The sequence below is a fragment of the Rhinoderma darwinii genome, chromosome 1, assembly GCF_050947455.1.
Source record: "Rhinoderma darwinii isolate aRhiDar2 chromosome 1, aRhiDar2.hap1, whole genome shotgun sequence".
NCBI lineage: Eukaryota > Metazoa > Chordata > Amphibia > Anura > Rhinodermatidae > Rhinoderma > Rhinoderma darwinii.
Window position 1 is genome coordinate 585,489,359 of NC_134687.1, and position 21,362 is coordinate 585,510,720.

Genomic DNA, 21,362 nt, shown 5'->3' on the forward strand with positions numbered 1-21,362 from the left:
GACTTCATCACAGATCTGCCTCTCTCTGTGGGATGCAGTGTGATCTGGGTGGTGGTGGATCGTTTTTATAAAATGGCTCATTTTGTTCCTCTGACTGGCCTGCCTTCTGCCACTCGACTGGCTGATCTCTTCATGCAACACATCTTCCGTCTGCACAGATTACCCCTGCGTATTGTCTCAGATCGAGGGATCCAGTTCACCTCAAAGTTCTGGAGAGCACTCTGCGGCCTATTCGATGTAAAGTTGGAGAGTGAGCGGCGATACTGTTTGCTTAAGCCGCGCAGTCGAGTGCCGATGACGTCACGGCACATGAGGCTGACACTTTGAGATTTATGTTCGGAATACTGCGGGCACAATACAGCTTGTGCTCGCGATCCCTCCGTTCGGTGGTGTGTGCCTGCGAACTGGTAGCTGTTCCTGCCTAAGCACAGTGACAGCTACAATCCCGGTCTCGCTGCTCAACTGACAGGTCCTGCAGCGATGATGCTGGGATTTTAAACACACAAAGTTCGGACACACACAACTACTTCTCCTGGTATACTGACATTGAATCTGCTTCTGCAGTGTTAAAAGCTATTAAGGATCGTGATTTACACGGCCATAGACCAGGAGACTTACTTTCTCCTGGTGTATCAGCTGATTGCCTGATACTGTCTGCAGTGCTAACAGCTACAAAAGATCGTGATTTACACGGCCATAGACCAGGAGACTTACTCTCTCCAGGTGTATCAGCTGATTGCTTAATACTGGCTGCAGTTGCAGTATTATGTTGTGTAAATCATGAACTAAGTCACAGTTATAATACTAAGCCCAGCACTCCCTTCTTTTTCCCATTGACCAAAATTGTCAAAGGGATTTGAACAAAGTAAATAATACTTGCTATACATAAAGCAATAATAAGCACAAAAAATACCAACATTTAAAAATACCATAAAAAACAAAGTAAAATTAATTCAAATAGCGATAGTGCAATCAAGGAAAAGGGGACTTTGCACAATTAAATCCTTTCCCTACAACAGTCGGTATCAATAACAAAATAATTGAAGGCGACTTTGACCAGTCCTGCTCTCTTTCCCTCTCTTCCCATACCCACAACATTTATGAATTCAATAGGTGGTGCACACCAGAGCAGGAACGGCCACTAGAATTTTGAAATATTTTTTTTTTTTTAATACAAAATAAAATAGGAGGCTCATCCTTTCACATCTTTCTAATGTTGGACTTCTCCTCAGCTTACCACCCTCAGTGCAAAGGACAAGTTGAGAGGATTAACCAAATTATGAAGAACTATCTGCGGCACTTTGTCTCTAGACGACATGATGACTTGGTGCAGCTGCTCCTGTGGGCAGAGTTCTCTTATAATAACCATACCAGTGAGTCCACCACCTCCAGTCCGTTCTTCATAGTCTACGGTCAACATCCTTGAATACCTCTGCCCGGCTCTACTATGTCTTAGGAGCCTGCAGCCGACTCTACCTTCAGGAACTTTCTGCAGATATGGCAGCAGACACGATCTTCTATTCTGCTGGCGGTGGACCGCATGAAGAGAAAGGCAGACACTAGAAGACGAGAACCTCCCCAGTTTCTTCCAGGTACAAAGGTCTGGCTGTCTTCCAGGAATATCCGGCTGAGGGTGCCATCCTGCAAGTTTGCTCCCAGGTTCCTTGGACCCTTCGAGATTCTACTACAGATCAAACCTGTGTCGTACAAGCTTCGACTGCCTCCTACCCTCAAGGTCCCTAACTCCTTTCACGTCTCCTTGCTGAAACCCGTGGTCCTGAACCGCTACTCCAGGACTCCTAGTTCCACAGTGGCTCCTGGCGGTTCATCCGGAACTATTGAAGTGAGGGAGATCCTGGCCACCAAAAAGTAGGAGGCAGGACGTTTTACTTGGTGGATTGGAGGGGATTTGGCCCAGAGGAGAGGTCTTGGGAGCCAGAGGAGAACATCGATGCTCCTGTCCCGTGAAGAAATTTCTTTCCCGCTCTGGCCCCAAGAAGTGAGGGCGTAAGAGGGGGAATACTGTAACGTCTATGGCTGGGGGTAGTCGTTCTGACTTACCTCTTGACGATCCCGGCCATGGACATCCGTCTTCACGGCGTCTGCTCCCTCCAGGGAGACGCCGGCACCCTCTTCCGGGTCTTCGGACTGATTCCCGTGGGGCGCGCGCGCCCACGTGTGCACGGCCTTAAAGGGCCAGTACACGTCCAGCTGTCACCCATCAATTATCAGCCCAAATGGCTGCTGGACTATAATTAGGGGCTCTGCCCACTGGTTCCTTGCCTGAGCGTTGTTGTATACCTAAGTTTGTCTTGCAAAAGGTCTCCCAGTGTTTTCCAGTTCCCAGTGTTACCTGTTCCTGCTGCCTGTACCCTGTATCCCGTGCTACCGTATCTACAAGTGAAAGTCAAGTCGTGTCTTCCCGCTGCATCCGCGGTGTCACCTACTGTGAAAGTCAAGTCGTGCCTTCCCGCTGCATCCGCAGTGTCACCTGCTGTGAAAGTCAAGTTGTGTTCCCGCTACCGTCTACATTGCCTTAGGTACCCGTTCAGAACTATAGACATTGTTTTGTACCTTGTTGGCCAGCTGCTACACCGCTACGCGGTACGGCCCGGTGGGTCCACACCCCGCTCCGTGACAACGCTCTTTGAAGCCACTCTCCACTCTGGCTAAAAGATGAGGGTCCTGAAGGGGGAATCCTTCATCTATTAATACAAAGTTCTCTGAAGGGTATTTGAACACAGACAACCCCTTTTAAAAATAAATATCAATAAATGTAGCTAAAAAGCTATCAAATGAAAAGTTCAGTATTTAAAAGCAAGGATATTATAACAGTTCAGTACAAGCAGAGGCAGATATTGCGCTTGTGCTACCTTATAAGACCCTATGCCAGAAAATCTGTTTTATGTAAGGCTACAGTATTTGTATTCACAAGGACTATGGCCCTGCACTTTGTCATCTAAATTTACAAGTTATGTAATAAATATTTAGGATGAGACATTAATGTTGCTCTAAGAAATGTCTTAGTGAATCTTATTTTATCATAATACTTAGTAGTGACCTCATATTATTACATCTTAGTTTTTCTTCAATGCTTTGCATAAAAACAAAAAACAAATACAAAACCTCAACATGATAATAGGTATAAATAATTCATTTTTTAAGGAGATTTTTAAGATTAGATACAGAAACAATGTCACACTCTATGGACTGTATCTGGTATTGTAGTTCTGACCCGTTCACTTAAATGAATGGGGCTGAACTAGGCCTTGAAGAGGACCTGTCACTAGCTCCTACAAAGTGAGTGATTAGACTCCAGCAGTGTTTGGTCCTTACTTCTGCATCCCCCTGTTGCCGAGATATTGCCTCCTCTGTATTTATTAACCACTTGCGGACCGCCCATAGACTATAAACGTCCGCAATTAACTCTGCAGGGCCGTTCTAGACCGTCCTGCAGAATTATACTTTTTTTCTCTCCAAAAGTCAGTTTGCCCACCATTCATTGTAAGCTCTGCCTTGCGCCCAGCGTGTATGAAATGCACACATATTTGGTATCATTGAAGTCGGCAGAAGTTGCCAAATATGTATTCAGGTGTATTTACCCAGTGGCATGCACCAGATGTAAAAAAAAAAAAACATCTAAATTCACATATTCAGATTTTTAAAACATTTCTTTTCCTTTTTTCCTTTTACAGTTTTTTAAAAAGTAAAATATATCTATTATTTATTTTACAAAATATGGAAGACCAACATGTTCTGAAAAAAACAAGATCAAATATTTAGGCTCGAAGAGTAATAGAAGAACAATTTGCTTTTAAATTGGCACATGGCTAAAACGTGAAAATGGGCCTGCTTAGGAAGGGGGATAAAGCCTCTGTTCACGAAGTAGTTAAACAATATTTAAATGAACTGCTAGCTAGCCAAGTGGGTTTGGTCACCAGCAATTCTCAATGGGTCGGAGCTAGCAGAGTGCCTCTGACACTGACTTTTGGCGGATTCCTCCAGGCACTCTTAGGCCAGCATCATCGCTTGAGACTTGGTATACTGTACCAAGATACAGCAGACATAAAATACAGTCATTCTTTGCCTACAAAATATAACTGAACACTGCCCAAATAATACTTTCATGTAGTGTTTAAAAATGTAAACTTTCAAATTGCTGTGAAGTGTTTACCAACTTTGTTGGTACACTTTTTACTTTTTTTCTTAATGATACCAAAAACATGCAACATCTGAAAAAGTTTGACATGGTTTTTTAGTTTAAAAATACTTTTTCTGTGTTTCTTTGTATTTGAGTATAAAATAATCAATTTTGTATTGTTTCACTTTTATTATCTTGTTTGACATTGCAGCACTTCTGAAGATCTCAGAACCTTTTAATGTGGATGTGAAGAATGGTCTATCGTTCAGTGGGTCGGTGGAGGACATGTTTGGATATACAGTTCAGCAATTTGAAAATGAAGAAGGGAAATGGTAGATCATCGGATTCTCTTATGGTTTTGCTTCCTGGAGTTGAAGAAATGATTTTGTTGGTTTAGGGTATGTTCACACGAGGTCATTACGTCCGTAATTGACGGATGTATTTCGGCCGCAAGTCCCGGACCGAACACAGTGCAGGCAGCCGGGCTCCTAGCATCATAGTTATGTACGACGCTAGGAGTCCCTGCCTCGCTGCAGGATAACTGTCCCGTACTGTAATCATGTTTTCAGTACGGGACAGTTGTCCGGCAGCAAGGCAGGGACTCCTAGCGTCGTACATAACTATGGTGCTAGGAGCCCGGCTCCCTGCACTGTGTTCGGTCCGGTACTTGCGGCCGAAATACGTCCGTCAATTACGGACGTAATGACCTCGTGTGAACGTACCCTTATTATCCATTTTTTTTTTAATTTCAATATTCATCCAGTTACACTATGTAATATATTTTCAGTTTTTTTTTTTAAGACAAGGGTCCCACATTTATTAATAATGGCCAATTTTACATCAATGTAATTATAGAGGGTGGTTGGCAAGAATTAATCCTAATTTATTAAAAGGTGCTGACTGTTTAGATTTATACCTGCTCTGAACAGCTGTACATTTTCACACTTTTCTCCCGTATATCTTTTTGTATTGCTAAATTTTCTAGCAAAATTTGAGATCCATCTTTTTGACCTGTGCAATACCTGACAAAATCATGATGAAGAATAAATTTGGGCCACTGTGTATACTATATCCCTATAGGGCTGGGCAATTGATTGAAAAATAATCTAAATCGAAATTCAGCGCAATTAATCGACTTTATCTTGCAGATTTTGGTTTCATCAATTATTTTCTCCCTGTTTAAACTGTATCTGCATCTTCAGGACGCAGATACAGTTGAATCCAATGGTAGAGCAGGGGACTGTAAGGTCCCAGCTCTACCATTCACTATGTATCGCTGGATGGAAAGTAGTGACGTCATCATGCCTGTCTGCACCCTGCTAAACAGACCAGAAGAGCAGAGGGATCTCCTCCACTCATTGGAACAGGGTTAGGGGAGTATGTATATTATTATTTTTATCAGGCACTATTGTGGGCAGCTGTGGGGGCATTATACAACGTGGAGGCAGCTATGGGGGACTTTATACTGTGTTTGGTGCAGCTTTTAAGGGGGCATTATACTGTATGAGTGCAGCTATAGGGGCATTATACTGCTTGGAAGTCAGTTATGGGGCATTATACTATGTAGAGGCAGCTATGGGGGCATTATACTGTTGGCAGGGCAGTTATGGGGGCATTATATGGTGTGGAGGACAGTTATGGGGAGCATTATACTGTGTGGGGCAGCTATGGGGGCATTATACTTTGTGGGGGCAGCGATGGGGGCATTATAATGTGTGGGGGACACTATGTGGGCATTATACTGTGTGGGGGCAGCTATGGGGGCATTATACTGTGTGGAGGGCAACTATAGGGGCATTATACTGTGTGGAGGCAGTTATAGAGGCATTATAATGTGTGGGAGCAGCTATCGGGCATTATACTTTGTGGGGAGCACTATGGGGGCAATATACTGTGTGGGGTCAGGGTCAGGGGTTATATTATAATAATAATAATCTTTATTTATATAGCGCCAACATATTACGCAGCACTTTACAATTTAGAGGGAACATGAAACAAGCAATATCAGACATTACATAGTGACAAAGTAAATTTACAATTCAAACCTGAGGAGTGAGGACCCTGCTCGCAAGAGCTTACAATCTATGAGGAAATAAAGGAGACACAAAGTGTAACAGTGTTTGTTCTGTACAATAGTCCAGCCATTTTTATACACATGGGGTGGTACACATAAAGCTGCATGAGCCGGTCACCAGATAGTATCCGTGTATGACTGACTTGAAGAGAAATTCATGTTACTTAATCTTATTCTGATGACTAATCTAAAAGGAGGGCCATGGAAAGGAGTCAGATTAGGGAATGTTATAGGCCTGTCTAAATAGATGTGTTTTCAGGGCACGTTTAAAACTGTGGATTTTGGGAATTAATCTGATTGTCTGGGGTAGCGCATTCCAGAGGACTGGTGCAGCACGAGAGAAATCCTGGAGACGGGAGTTGGAGTTTCGGATTATGGAGGATTTTAATCTAAGGTCGTTGGCAGAACGTAGAGCCCGAGTAGGGTGGTAGACAGAGGTGAGGGAGGAGATGTAAGGGTGCAGCACTGTGGAGAGTTTTGTGGGTGAGAGTAGTAAGTTTGAACTTTATTCTGAAGGGGATGGGCAACCAGTGCAGTGACTGGCACAGGGTAGAGGCGTTGGTGTAGCGGTTGGTCATAAAGATGAGCCTGGCTGCTGCATTGAGGATAGATTGGAGAGGGGAGAGTTTAGTAAGTGGAAGACCAATTAGTAATGAGTTACAGTAGTCAAGACGAGAGTGAATCAGAGCAACAATGAGAGTTTTAGCGGTTTCCTCTGTAAGGAAAGAGCGGATTCTGGAGATATTTTTGAGGTGAAAATGACAGGAGCATGAAAGTGATTGAATGTGAGGAGTAAAAGAAAGATCTGAGTCAAAAATAACCCCGAGACAGCGGGCGTGCTGCTTAGGAGTTATGATAGTGCCACACACAGAGATGGAGACATCAGGTTTAGGGAGGTTAGTAGATGGTGGGAACACAAGGAGCTCAGTTTTAGAAAGATTTAGTTTTAGATAGAGAGAGGACATGATGTTAGAGACAGCGGACAGACAATCACTGGTGTTTTGTATTAGAGCAGGGTTGATGTCACGGGAAGAGGCATATAATTGGGTGTCATCAGCGTATAGAGATGGTACTGGAAGCCAAATCTGCTGATGGTTTGTCAAATAGGAGCTGTGTAGAGAGAAAAGAGAAGCGGACCTAGGACTGATCCCTGAGGAACCCCGATAGCAAGGGGAAGAGGAGAAGAAGTGGAAGCAGCAAATGACACACTGAACGAGCGGTCAGAGAGATAGGAGGAAAACCAAGAGAGAGCAGCGTCCTTGCGGCCAATAGAGTAGAGCATGTTAAGTAGGAGATTGTGGTCTACAGTGTCATAGGCTGCAGAGAGATCCAGAAGAATCAGTAGAGAGTATGTGCTGTTCGATTTAGCCGCCAAGAGATCATTTGAGACTTTAGTAAGGGCAGTTTCTGTGGAGTGTAGAGTGCGGAAACCAGATTGTAAGGGGTCTAGAATGGAGTTAGCAGAGAGATAGCGGATAAGGCGAGAGTAGACCAAGCGTTCCAGGAGTTTGGAGATGCCTAGATTAGAGACTGGTCGGTAGTTAGTTAGGAGCGCAGGATGGGTCAAGAGTTGTTTTTTTCAGTAATGGGTTTATAATGGCATGTTTAAAAGAGGAGGGAAAGATACCAGAGGAAAGAGAGAGGTTAAATATTTTAGTTCGGTGACCAGTGACAGCTGTGGAGAGGGAGTGGAGGAGGTGTGAGGGGATAGGATCACTTGGACAGGTAGTAGGACGAGAAGAAGAGAGGAGCCTGGAGATTTCTTCTTCTGTTATTGTGTCAAATGCTGAGAGTGAAGAAGAGGGAGTGCGGGAGGGAAGGGGATCGATGTTACTAGGGAACTGGGATATAATATCATGGCGGATGTTATCAATTTTAAATTTAAAATAAGTGGCCAGGTCTTCAGCACTGAGATCTGTGATTGGCGTCTGCACTTTAGGACTAAGGAGGGAGTGAAAAGTATCAAAGAGGCGTTTTGGATTATTAGATAGTGTGGAGGTGAGAGAGGTGAAAAATACTTGTTTGGCTCAGCATAAATTTGTAATGGCACTTCTCAAGCACCGCTGAAGAAAGCGGGATTGAGGCATGTGCCAGGATTGTCGTCGTCTTTGTCGAGTGGTTCGGAGTGTAGGGAGGGCTGCTTCATCCAATGCATTCTTGAGAGTGTTATTGTAAAGTTTGGCAGCCAGATTGGGACAGGAGAGGGAAGAGATAGTGGACAATGAGGACAGTTAGAATTATATACAGTAGTATTCAGCATGCTCAAGGGATAAATATTAATTCAATGGCACAGCATGCAAATAGGGGGAATGACATGCAAAAAGAGGCGTGGCCTTAATAATCGTTCAATAATCGAGGTTACATGTTCAATTAATCAGGATTTTTATTTAGGTCATAATTGCTTATATTCATATCCAAAAATCCTACCAAACAAGTGTTTTTCAAAGCAAATACTTCAATAGTATGCAATTTAGACATGTCATATGCGTCACATAAAAAAGGTGTCATCAGCTATTTAGAACTGAAGGATCCTGCCTCAGATGAAGAGATGACTGTGCATGTGCAACCGACTTTCCTTTGAAATTAATAGGAGTACTACTTTGAATGTAAAAGTGGTTTTCCCATCTTGGACATTTATGAAATATCCAAAGAATATTTATAGGCTCTCTCTAGAGCGAGGCCACTTAAACCCCGCCCTGTGCCACTCCTGCTGCTCTCCAGCCACTGTCTGACGAGGTGGTTAGGAGTACATAAACAGCTGAGCTCGCTAAGCTACGCAGTTTTTATAGCTCCAATAGAAGTGAATGGTTATTACAGAAACAGCGTGCCACGACAAGCTATGTTATTTCTGTAGCTCCCGAGTTACGAAAACAGCGTAGCTCAGCTGTTTTGATACTCTCAACCTGCTTATCAGACAGTAGCCAGAAAAGAGCGGGACAAGGTAGGGTGGGACTCAGGGGCCCATTCTAGAGTTAGGTGCGGTTCCCAGATGTGGGACCCGCATTGATTGGACATTTATTTCATGCTCTGTGAATATGCCATAAATGTTTAAGGGGCTATTCGTATATATCCGTTGTCCGTATCGGTCTCCCTCCGGTGTGTTGCAGAAAAGCTGGAGGGAAACTTATGCTAGAACAGATCCCATAGCTTTCTACAGGATTTGTTCTGGCACATGGGACATAAGTTGTGAAGCCATACAGCACCGGACCTGTACAGGAGCCAGACCCAGACAAATGCAATCCCCGGCCATTGCTGACGCTCTAGCCGGGGATTCCGCTCCTGGAGGAGCCCCTGACGTCGTCACTGTCCAAATATTGACAGTGACGTCAGGAGCTCTTCCTGGAGTGGACTCCCCAGCTAGAGCATTGCCGATGCCCTGGCTGGGGGTTCTGCTCCGAGAGGGAGCACCTGACGTCCCTGTCCATATATGTACTGTGACGTCAGGGGCTCCTCCTGTAGCAGAATCCATGGCCAGAGCATTGCTGACACTCTGGCTGGGGATTTCACTCCTAGAGGGAGCTTCAATAGCGCTATTTACAAGGGGGCGTGGGTGGCACTATCTGCAGTGGGCGTGGGTGGCACTATCTGCAGGGGGCTGTGTGGCACTATCTACAGAGGACACTGGCATTCTCTACAGAGGGCACTGAGGCATTCTCTACAGAGGGCACTGTGACATTATCTACAAATGAAATTCATCAGTTTTTAAAAACGGACAGTAAAAAACTGAAGCAAAACGGGTCACAATCGGCCGTCAAAAACATAAACACGGACATGGAACGAATGCAAAATGGATGCAAATCGGACCAAGACGGTGGTTTTTAATGGACGACACCCGCACCCTGTCATGTAAATAGAAACAACAGCAATCCCAGCGTGCTGTGGGGTGGGTAGGAGGTATAAAGTGGTATTGGGTAGCTGTAAAGCTGCCAAAAACTAGCTCCTCCCTCACAAACTATGCACCACTCTGATAAAATTGGCAGATTTTCAGTCCCTAGAAACGGATGGTAAAAACTGATGACAACTAACGACAACCGATAACAACTGATGGTTTTTTAGTGGAAAGGGGACTGAGGCATTCTCTACAGAGGACACTGAGGCATTCTCTACAGAGGGCACTGAGGCATTCTCTACAGAGGGCACTGTGGCATTATCTACTAATGAAATTAATCCGTTTTTAAAACGGACAGTAAAAAACGGATGCAAAACGGGTCACAATCGGCTGTCAAAAACGGAAACATGGACACGGAACAAATACAAAATGGATGCAAAATTACTATCAAAAACGGATCAAGACAGCAGTTTTTAACGGACAACACCCGCACCCTGTCATGTAAATAGAAAAAGCAATACCAACGTGGTGTGGGTATGAGATATGGGGTTGTATTGGGTAGCTGTAAAGGTGTAAAAAACTAGCTCCTCCCTCATAAACTATGCACCACTCTGATAAAATTGGCACATTTAGGGACCCTATAAACAGATGGTAAAAACTGATGACAACTAACCACAACCGATGACAACTGATCGTTTTGTAGTAAAAAATTGTGAAAAAGCCTGATAGCAACTAATTTTTGCATCAGTTTTGCATCAGTTGTAATCACTTGAGAGAAGAAAAAAAATTATGCTGATTCAACTAATATATGTGAACGCGCCCTTAGATGGGAAAATGCCTTTAAAGAAATTAACTCAATGGGAATTTAAAAGGGTTTTTCAGCCTATTGTTAGGAAAGAACATCAATGTGTGATTATAGGGGTCTGGAAAAACACTGGGGGTCTAAGCTGCAGTACCAAGCACAACCCCATGTTTGAATGTGCAGCTGTGTCTGGGTCATGTAACTCCCATTTATCTCAGTTGAAAGGTGGCACCATTGTAAGCAAAATTATCTCAGACACTCATTCATTGTCAGCACAGAGTTCTCATCTGCAGGAATCCCATCAATTGGACCTTTATGACATGTGTTAATGATATTATTAATCTGTTGTATACATTTTTTTTCATAGGAAACCCCCTTTAACCATGTTAACAGAATTGTGCATATAATCATATAAAAAATATTATCATGTATTCCTCTATATTAAGGGTGCTCATTGGCTCACCTCTGGAGGGTCAACCAACACGAAGAACAGGAGATGTATATAAATGTGCAGTGAATGGCCAGTCGAAGTGCACAAAGGTCAACTTGCCTAGTAAGTGAACTTTTACAAGTAATAATTCCATACTCTCGAAATCAGATCATATTTTATTTTACTTTTATTTTTTACTTTTAGACGTTGTCTGTTGTAGAAAACCTCTTTTTACATATATTATTAGGGAATTCTAAGCTAAAAGAGGGGGGTCCTCTGTTCAGGATCTTATCTCTTTAATAGAGTGGAGAGTGGTTACAAATCTATCGTTTTGGAGGACATGTGCACAGAAAACCAATTGATTTAAATAGGTATTGTGTAATGCTTAGTGTCCACTTAGTGGTGGTGTAATGGCAGGAAAGAGGTGAAGGGAAAGTGAGCCCTAATCTACCCACCGCCCTGTCCCTGCCTACTTGCAACGACCCGCCCTAGGCGACGGGGTACAACTGGGCGGCGGTCCCTACACTGTCTAAGTGCACGGGAGAACAAACAGGGAACACGCAAGGGAAGGGGCAGTAGCCACAGAACGGCGCGAAGAAACGGAGCGGTGAATGAGTAGTCAGGACCAGGATGAAGTGGAGTATACCAAAGTGAGCACGGAGAAGGAAGCAAGCCAGGGGCAAAGCAAAGCAGGTTAAGCGGAACTGCAGCAAGGCAGAAGCACGGCAGAAGCAGGCTGGAGCAAGCAGCAGTGGGGCCAGGAATCCAGAAGAATTATAAGCACTGAGGAGGAGAACACGGCAGGTAATAAAGGACAGGGGGCGGAGCTAACTCCGACTGACCAGGCCGCGATAGGCTCTCCCACTCCTGAGCCTGCCACCCTGGTTGGTGGGAGATGGTGTCAGTCGAACAGGTCTGGCCTCAGGTGTGGATTGATTAACCGGTTAAGGACTAGGCTGTTTTACAGCTAAATGACCAGAGCAAATTTCACAATTTTGCTATGCGCTTCTTTAGATGACTATAACGCTGCAGGTGAATAAAGTTCATCTTTGAATTTTACACTCTTTTTAAAGGACAGATAGGGCTTTGTTTTAGTGCCATTTGTCAGTATATATCATTTTTATTTTTTTCTCTAAAGTGGGCAAAATTGGAAAAAAATGCAAGAATTTAGCAAATGCGTCAGTTTAAGCTACCATTTTTCACACACGGTATAGTCCACGGACAAAATTCATCTCCTTTCACGTTCTTCCGCTTCTCCCGTGCATGGGGATACCAAATATGTGTGCCTTATTCGTTGTGCGGGCATGTGCCAGGGCTTGGCATAAAAGGAGGCTTTTTGGCCTTTTCGGTCCAGGAATTTTGCATTTGATTTTAGAGCCGCATACTGTTTTCTGGGGGGCCTAATGCTGCTGAAACATTAGAAACACCCCATAAATGACTTCATTCACACAAGTAGACCCCACAAGGTTTTCTTCAAGGGGTTTATCATATTTTTAGACAGTCCAGTTTTCTTCTGAAAGTTTCTTGAATAAGATGGAACAAAATAAAATCAGCACTTTTTTAGCAAATGCGTCAGTTTAGGCTAGTATTTTTCACACACGGTATAGACCACGGCCAAAATTCATCTCCTTTCACTTTCTTCCACTTCTCCCGTGCATGGGGATACCAAATATGTGTGCCTTATTCACTGTGCGGGCATGTGCCAGGGCTTGGCATAAAAGGAGGCTTTTTGGCCTTTTCGGTCCAGGAATTTTGCATTTAATTTTAGAGCCGCATACTGTTTTCTGGGGGGCCTAATGCTGCTGAAACATTAGAAACACCCCATAAATGACTTCATTCACACAAGTAGACCCCACAAGGTTTCCTTCAAGGGGTTTATCATATTTTTAGACAGTCCAGTTTTCTTCTGAAAGTTTCTTGAATAAGATGGAACAAAATAAAATCAGCACTTTTTTAGCAAATGCGTCAGTTTAGGCTAGTATTTTTCACACACGGTATAGACCACGGCCAAAATTCATCTCCTTTCACGTTCTTCCACTTCTCCCGTGCATGGGGATACCAAATATGTGTGCCTTATTCACTGTGCGGGCATGTGCCAGGGCTTGGCATAAAAGGAGGCTTTTTGGCCTTTTCGGTCCAGGAATTTTGCATTTGATTTTATAGCCGCATACTGTTTTCTGGGGGGCCTAATGCTGCTGAAACATTAGAAACACCCCATAAATGACTTCATTCACACAAGTAGACCCCACAAGGTTTCCTTCAAGGGGTTTATCATATTTTTAGCAAGTCCAGTTTTCTTCTGAAAGTTTCTTGAATAAGATGGATCAAAATAAAATTAGCAATTTTTTAGCAAATGCGTCAGTTTATACCAGCATTTTTCACACACGGTATAGACCACGGTCAAAATTCATCTCCTTTCACATTCTTCCACTTCTCCCGTGCACGGGGATACCAAATATGTGGCCTTATTTATCACATAGAGATGTAGGAGGGCGGAGGATAGAAGAAGATTATTTCACATATCGCTTTTTTTCAAAGCTGGTTTTACAAAACTCAACAGAGTTTCTATAACACTTCCAAAATATCTGCTCTTGAAGCAGAAATCCCAAAATATTCATCTAGGGGTATAATGGGAATTTATTTTTTGGGGTTTTCTAAAATAAGAAATTGCAGGTTAATGCAAATGGACTCTCCAGCAGATGAACTTTAGAGAATATGCAAACATGACATCCACCCCCCACCCATTCCCTCCCTCACCCTTGGAGTAAAATCATGGGAAAAATAAAAACGTAATGTAGGGCAAATATATTTTCAACAAATTAACTAAAATCTAATAATTCAGAACAGTGTGGTATTTTTTAAAACATGGCTCAATGCACAGGCCTGGTTGCGAGGGACATGAGGGACAGAAATATCGGGAATCTTTGCGGTGCCCGTCTTTTCTGCAGACGCGGCACTTTTTCTGAGGGTTGATTCTGGTTGCTGTTGGGGGAATGCGACTGATGAAGTGTCTTTCAGTCAGTCGCGTGACATCCTCAGACTGGGGGCATTCTCGGGTGTCCTGAAAATCAAAAATGAGGCCTTCAATAATTTTTTCCTGGAAATCCAGGTATGTATCTCTGCCTCTGTTTTTTTTGTAGAGCACAAATGAATTGTGGATTGCCACCTGTAACAAATAAATGGCCACCTTTTTGTACCAGGTTTTAGTTTTGCGTTTTACTAAATAGGGCTGTAAAACCTGGTCGCTTAAATCCACCCCCCCCATGTACTTGTTATATTCGGACACGCTCACTGGTTTGTGCTTGTCCGATGTTGCCCCTCTTTCCCTCACTGCCACTGTTCCTGCGGTATGAATCGTGCTTAGCACATACACGTCTTTGCGATCCCTGAACTTGACCGCCAGCAATTCTTCAGATGCATAAGCACAGGAGTCCCCCTTTACCATGCGCTTCCCCACTAATTGCTGTGGAAAACCAATTCTGTTTTTGCGCATGGTACCACATGCCCCAGTCCTTGCAGCATGCAAATGCCTAAACAGGGGCACACTCAAATAAAAATTATCACAGTACAGGTGGTACCCCTTGTGAAGTAGAGGCTGCATTATCTCCCACACGATCTTACTGCTGGTGGAAAGATCAGGGGGGCATCCAGGAACATTTATTGTGCGGTCCCGCCCTTCATAAATCCTGAAGGCTGTGGTATATCCTGACCCGCTTTCACACAATTTGTAGAGCTTAACGCCATATCTTGCCCTTTTGGAAGGTAGATATTGGCGAAAGCTAAGTCTGCCATGAAAGTTGAGGAGGGATTCGTCCACACTTACATTCTGCTCAGGGGTGTAGAGTTGCAGAAATAAATTATTCAGGGAATTTATTAGTGGTCTTATTTTGAACAACCGATCCCGGTTTGCATCGGTACTTGGGGGGGCCTGTGCGTTGTCATTGAAGTGGAGGAACCTCATTATTGTCTCATAACGAGACCTGGGCATTACTGCAGAATATACTGGGGTGGCTTGGGCGGGTCTTGTTGACCAGTAAGACCTAATGGAGGGCTTTTTGACAATACCCATATTTAGGGTGAGCCCCAAATTTTTTTTTAATTCCTGCAAATTGGTCAGCGTCCAATCTCTGGCATGGGTGGATGAAGGTTTCTGCCTTATATATTGCGTGGCATATAAATTTGTTTCGTGGACAATCTGATTTAGGATGTCGTCCGTTATAAATAAATGGAAGTAATCCATTTGGACAAAATTTGTATTGTCCACGGTTATGCCAGGAGTGGCCGTAAATCCGTGGATTCTAGGCCCAAAAGATGGGGCAGGTGCCCATACAAGAGCCTGGACTGGAGGGACCAGGCTGTCCCGTGCTACAGCGCTACTTGGCCCTGCGCTTTCATGTTCTGCAGTTTCGACTGCATCAGGGACAACGTCCCCTGAAGATGAACCTGAAGTGACGCTGTCATCGTCACTACCTAAAACAGGTTCCATCTCGGACGCCATCTCTGATGCGGTCTCCGACTCAGACCACAGCATGGCGTATGCCTCCTCGGCGCTAAACAACTTCCTCGCCATAACGTAACTAACACTAACACTAACTAAACAAATTTTTTTTTTTTTTTTTTTATAAAACACACAAACTAACTGCTATATATATCTACACTACCGCTAACAAAAAAATAAACCGCTATTGCTATATATATTATATATATGTGGATATATATATAATTATATACTCCCTACCTGCCTATTCTAATAGAATAAAAGAAAGAAAGGTAGATAGATAGAAAAAAAGATAGATGGATAGATAGATTGTATAGATAGATAGAAATCTATCTATACAGAGAATGTTTTAGAGTGTAACTGTATTTTTTTGTAACTGTAACTGTATTCTTCTGGCAGCAATTCTCCCGAGTCTCTTCTTCTCCTCAAACTGAAACAATGTTTGAGGAGAAGAAAAGAGGCAGGAGATTTACTGCCAGAAAAGTCAAAATAAAACAAATGTGGTCGCTGTGATAGGTTTTCACAGCGATCACATGTTCAGGGACCATCAGATTGGTCCCTGATACTCTGCCCAGTGCCCAGAGCTGTTGGTAACAGCGTGGGCACAGGGCTGTGTGCACGCGATCGCGTGCACACTGTTTTATAAGCAGGAATGCATGTGATCGCTGTGATTGGTTGTCACAGCGACCACATGTTCAGGGACCATCAGATTGGTCCCTGATACTCTGCCCAGTGCCCAGAGCTGTTGGTAACAGCGAGGGCACAGGGCTGTGTGCACGCGATCGTGTGCACACTGTTTTCTATGCAGAAATGCATGTGATCGCTGTGATTGGTTGTCACAGCGATCACATGTTCAGGGGCCAAAAGATTGACCCCTGACATTCTGCCCAGTGCCCATGGCTGTTAGCAACAGCCAGGGCATAGAGCTGTGTGCACGCGATCCCGCGTGCACAGTCTCTGAAGTGCGGCCGTATATATACTATACGCCGGACTTTAGAGACCCTGACCGCTGGCCGTATATTTACGGCCAGCGGTCGGGAACCTGTTAATCCCAGGAGTATACCTAGACGTAGTACCTGGCAGATCCCTAACAGGTGGCACTGCAAATTTGACAATTTTCAGATGAGCATAATACTCGTCCGTGTGATGTGCGTTGAAATCACTCACAGTACACGGACTCATGCAATACAATGGGGCCATTCACACATGCGTTGTTTTTCACGAAGCGTGTGTTCGTTGCGTGAAATTCACTTCATGTCCTTTATTGGTGCATTCTCCTAGTCGCCCATTGAAGTCTATCTGTGCGTGAAATCCACGGGCAGCACACGGACGACATCAGTGTGCTGTCTGTGTTTCAGGCATCAAATACATAGAAAAGCAGAGAAATAAGCGCTTGCATATTAAATGTATGCCACACGCAACGCACACGGACAAGAAATGTAGGAAAAACACTGCGTTTTTTAGCGCTCAAATTGGACATGCTCATCTGAATGTAACCTTACGGTTTCCCCATAGATTATAGCTGATCTCTGAGGGTCCCAGCAAGGGGACACTTTGTGATCTGTTTATTGTCAAGGGACCTCTCTAACAAGTAGAGGTTGCCCAAAGACACAACTCCTTTGAAGAGCAATTTCACCTTAAAACAAAAACCACCAGTAAATATAAGTCTTTGAGATGTCTTCCTATCATGGTAATTTATATTCAAGCTGGTCAGAACAAGGATGCCTCGGGTCAAGTAAAAACTAAATCCCCTGAGGTGCCAAGTATAATACTGAAATGAGGTGCTACGTATATATTGCGTTATTGTTATTATAATGTGCCTCATGCAGTAGTCACAGACAACGTCCCTGATGTTTTCATTTCTGCATGCTGTGTATAATCTTCAGGAAGTACTGTTCTGCTTCTTAGAAATTAGGACAGAGATCCTTGCTGTACAGCCCTGTTTGAAGGGAACCTGTCACTAGATTTTAGGGCACTAAACCTCCCACATATTGTTATACTGTTGAGGTTTAGCATCCTAAAGAGGCTCTGTCACCAGATTTTGCAACCCCTATCTCCTATTGCAGCAGATCGGCGCTGCAATGGAGATAAGAGTAACGTTTTTATTTATTTTTTTAAAACGAGCATTTTTGGCCAAGTTATGACCATTTTTATATTTATGTAAATGAGGCTTTCTAAAGTACAACTGGGCGTGTTTAAAGTTAAAGTACAACTGGGCGTGTATTGTGTTCGTTACATCGGGGCGTTTTTACTTCTTTTACTAGCTGAGCTTTGTGTATAGAAGTATCATCCACTTCTCTTCACAACGCCCAGCTTCTGGCAGTGCAGACACACAGCGTGTTCTCGATAGATCACGCTGTGACGTCACTCACTTCCTGCCCCAGGTCCTGCATCGTGTCGGACGAGTGAGGACACATCGGCACCAGAGGCTACATTTGATTCTGCAGCAGCATCGGCGTTTGCAGGTAAGTCGATGTAGCTACTTACCTGCAAACGCTGATGCTGCTGCAGAATCAACTGTAGCCTCTGGTGCCGATGTGTCCTCGCTCATCCGACACGATGCAGGACCTGGTGCAGGAAGTGAGTGACGTCACAGCGTGATCTCTCGAGAACACGCTGTGTCTTTGCACTGGCAGAAGCTGGGCGTTGTGAAGAGAAGTGGCTGATACTTCTATACACAACGCCCAGCTAGTAAAAGAAGTAAAAACACCCCGATGTAACTAACACAATACACGCCCAGTTGTACTTTTACTTTAAACATGCCCAGTTGTACTTTAGAAAGCCTCATTTACATAAATATAAAAATGGTCATAACTTGGCCAAAAATGCTCGTTTTAAAAAAAACAAAAACGTTACTCTTATCTCCATTGCAGCGCCGATCTGCTGCAATAGGAGATAGGGGTTGCAAAATCTGGTGACAGAGCCTCTTAAACATGCCCCTCTCAAAACGTAACATTTTAACTAGAAAGAATTTATAAAACCGCGTGCGTTGTATATAAATTACCAAAGAATTCAAACCCAACAGTATAGCAACATGCTGGTGGTTTAGTGACCTAATATTTAGTGTCGGGTTCCCTTTGGAAGATAATAGTGTAGCAATAGCCCAATCCAGAAAAAATCTAGCAACACATAGCATACACATATTAATTATCCTCATTAATGTTACAAGCTTAACAAAATATTCATGGTGATTGGCATAATTTTCTAAATACATGTTTGCATTTTCAGAAAAGTTTGTTATAAAATGCTAATATGTATACGTCTATCACATAATTTTGCCTATAAAAACAACATAAAGCCTTATACAGCAACAGTATATCAATGAACACATTCAAATATATGATCCCTGGAATACCTTGGGATAAAAAAAAAAAAAGATGATCTAGTCTAGAAAACCAATTTTTAAACATTCATAGCGAATTACCAGCCGTAGTGGGGAGCAGCTACATTACAAAGCAGCTATTACTCTTGAGGACCCAGCACGTCCATGCATTACACAGAAAATCCATTTATTTTGAAAATCAACAAGTAATGCTTTATTTTCCCTGTGGTGGCACTGCAGGGAAATTGAATGCTTGCTGCCAGTTCCCACCAGATTACAGCTGATCAATTGGGGTCCCAGCAGTGGAACATTCTGTGATCAGCTTATTTTTGGAGGACTATTCTAACAAAAAAGAGTTGTCAAAAGTGAACAAAACTCCCCTTAAAGATCCATCAAAGACCATTTCCACCCTAAATTTAATAAGTCTTTGAGGCATCCTCTTCTGTCAAGTCTTAAAAATTTTGTTCAGCTATTTTTTAGTTATATATAGGTGACATCCAACAAGGCCCCTATCACAATACCTACAAGGGTTGTCCGACAGCTTTCCAGGAGTTTATAAAAACAAATCTGACTAGTTATGAAGTGATACATTTGTTGTATTATATTATTAACTTTATTTATTGTGGATTTGATCTTAAGAGGAACTGCCCTTTAAATCACTTCATAGATTTGCCTGATGCAATATTAAAAATTACATCTCAAGGACAACATTTTTAAAGCAGGTTTCCCATGTCATAATGTGATAGCATCTCGATAAGAAATGTCTTCACTTTCTAATCAGTGGGGTCCAACTGCCAGGACCCCAGCCGATCCTGAGAATGAAGAGGCCACAGTGCTGATTTTTTGCTTATCATTTTTTGTGATAACCTTTTAAGCAGTAGGTCAACGTTTCTGGCTATCCATAATGGTAGTAGATGCTATCTTTTATTTTGCAAAATATAGAAAAATTCAGTAGACATTCAACCTTATTTAAAAAAAAAAAAATTAAATCATTATTAGCGGTATAATTTCTTTAAAAATCTAACTTTTTATGAATTTGTTGTAGAATCTACAACTATTGCCAATGTTTCTGAAGTGAAAGAAAACATGACGATGGGATCAACTTTGGTCATCAATCCTAAAGGTGGTTTTATGGTAAGGAAATCCAGACAGATGTGTGTTTATTGTCTCCTGCTACTTTGATAGGGTTTCACCACTCTAGCAAGTTATGGCATATGGCTAGGGTATACATTAACATATTGATCCTGGCGGTCTGACCTCTCGGATCCCCAAGAACTGTAGTCAATTTTGATTGTACTTTGAGTTGGGAATAGTGCTACAGTATGTAGGACCTGCAAAACATCCTTATTCACTTGCAGGACCAAGCTTGCGTGTGCATTAGGCCAATCTCACAGTATTTTGGTCAGTGAATGACTTAGTGATAAAAGTTATATGAGTCATAACCACTATAAGCAGCCCAACCAGAAATGCTGCTGCAGATAGATAGTGTATTAGTGTCAGTGAGTGTGTTTCATAGTGAGAGGAAAAGAATAGATAGTAAGTTTTACAATAATTTGATAGAGATATAGATTTTAGAAAGAGATAGAAGTCAGTCAGTGTGTTAGTTAGAAAGACAGACATTGCTGTGAGTGAGTGCTGCTGCAGCTATACAATTCTTACATTAATAAGTAGAAAAAAATACCCCCCTATTTGTGACAATTATAGAGCACATTTCCACTCCCATTGGTAAGGAGGTGATAACATGTTCAAAAGTTCGTATATAACCCCATGGGGGCACTGGAAGACTGTACAAGGGGAGAGATGACAGTGACAAGCCCTGTTCTTTCTTCCTGAAGTCACTTGCAGCTTCCCCATCCCATCCCACCCCTACCTTACACACACATAAAGAAAAACGTTTCATCCAGTTTCCCGACTTAAAGTGTGTAAAGTAATGATGTATTAGATAAGTGGCAGTGAGAGGGTTAAAGCTAAAAAGATGTACCGTATGTACCATAAAAAAAGATTTTCAACTCACAAATTGCTAAAACTTACTGTTTCTTAATGTAATTGAGGTTAATACTGAAGAAACCGGTTTAGGTTTCAGAACATGCATTGAGATTATATGGAGAAATCACATAGAATAGAATCACATGTCGTTAAGATGTATCAGAAGAAAGTATTATGAGTGCTGTGCCCCACAGCTTAAGGCTGGTTTTGCATGGCCATAATACAAGTACTTTTTAGCCTCCACATTATGGCCACCAAACCCAGACTCCTGTAATACTGC

General features: G+C 42.9%; 1 protein-coding gene across 1 annotated transcript in view; it reads left to right on the plus strand.

The window, feature by feature from the left end:
• Nucleotides 1-4,318: 4,318 nt before the first annotated feature.
• The window catches only part of ITGA1 (integrin subunit alpha 1), a gene marked incomplete at its 5' end in the record, with an annotated part of 230,603 nt that continues 213,559 nt past the window's right edge, over nt 4,319-21,362 (plus strand). The window contains 3 exons of the mRNA XM_075854911.1: nt 4,319-4,473; nt 11,293-11,399; nt 20,142-20,230. Coding sequence (XP_075711026.1) covers nt 4,319-4,473; nt 11,293-11,399; nt 20,142-20,230 — 351 coding nt within the window. The remainder of the gene's footprint in view (nt 4,474-11,292; nt 11,400-20,141; nt 20,231-21,362) is intronic.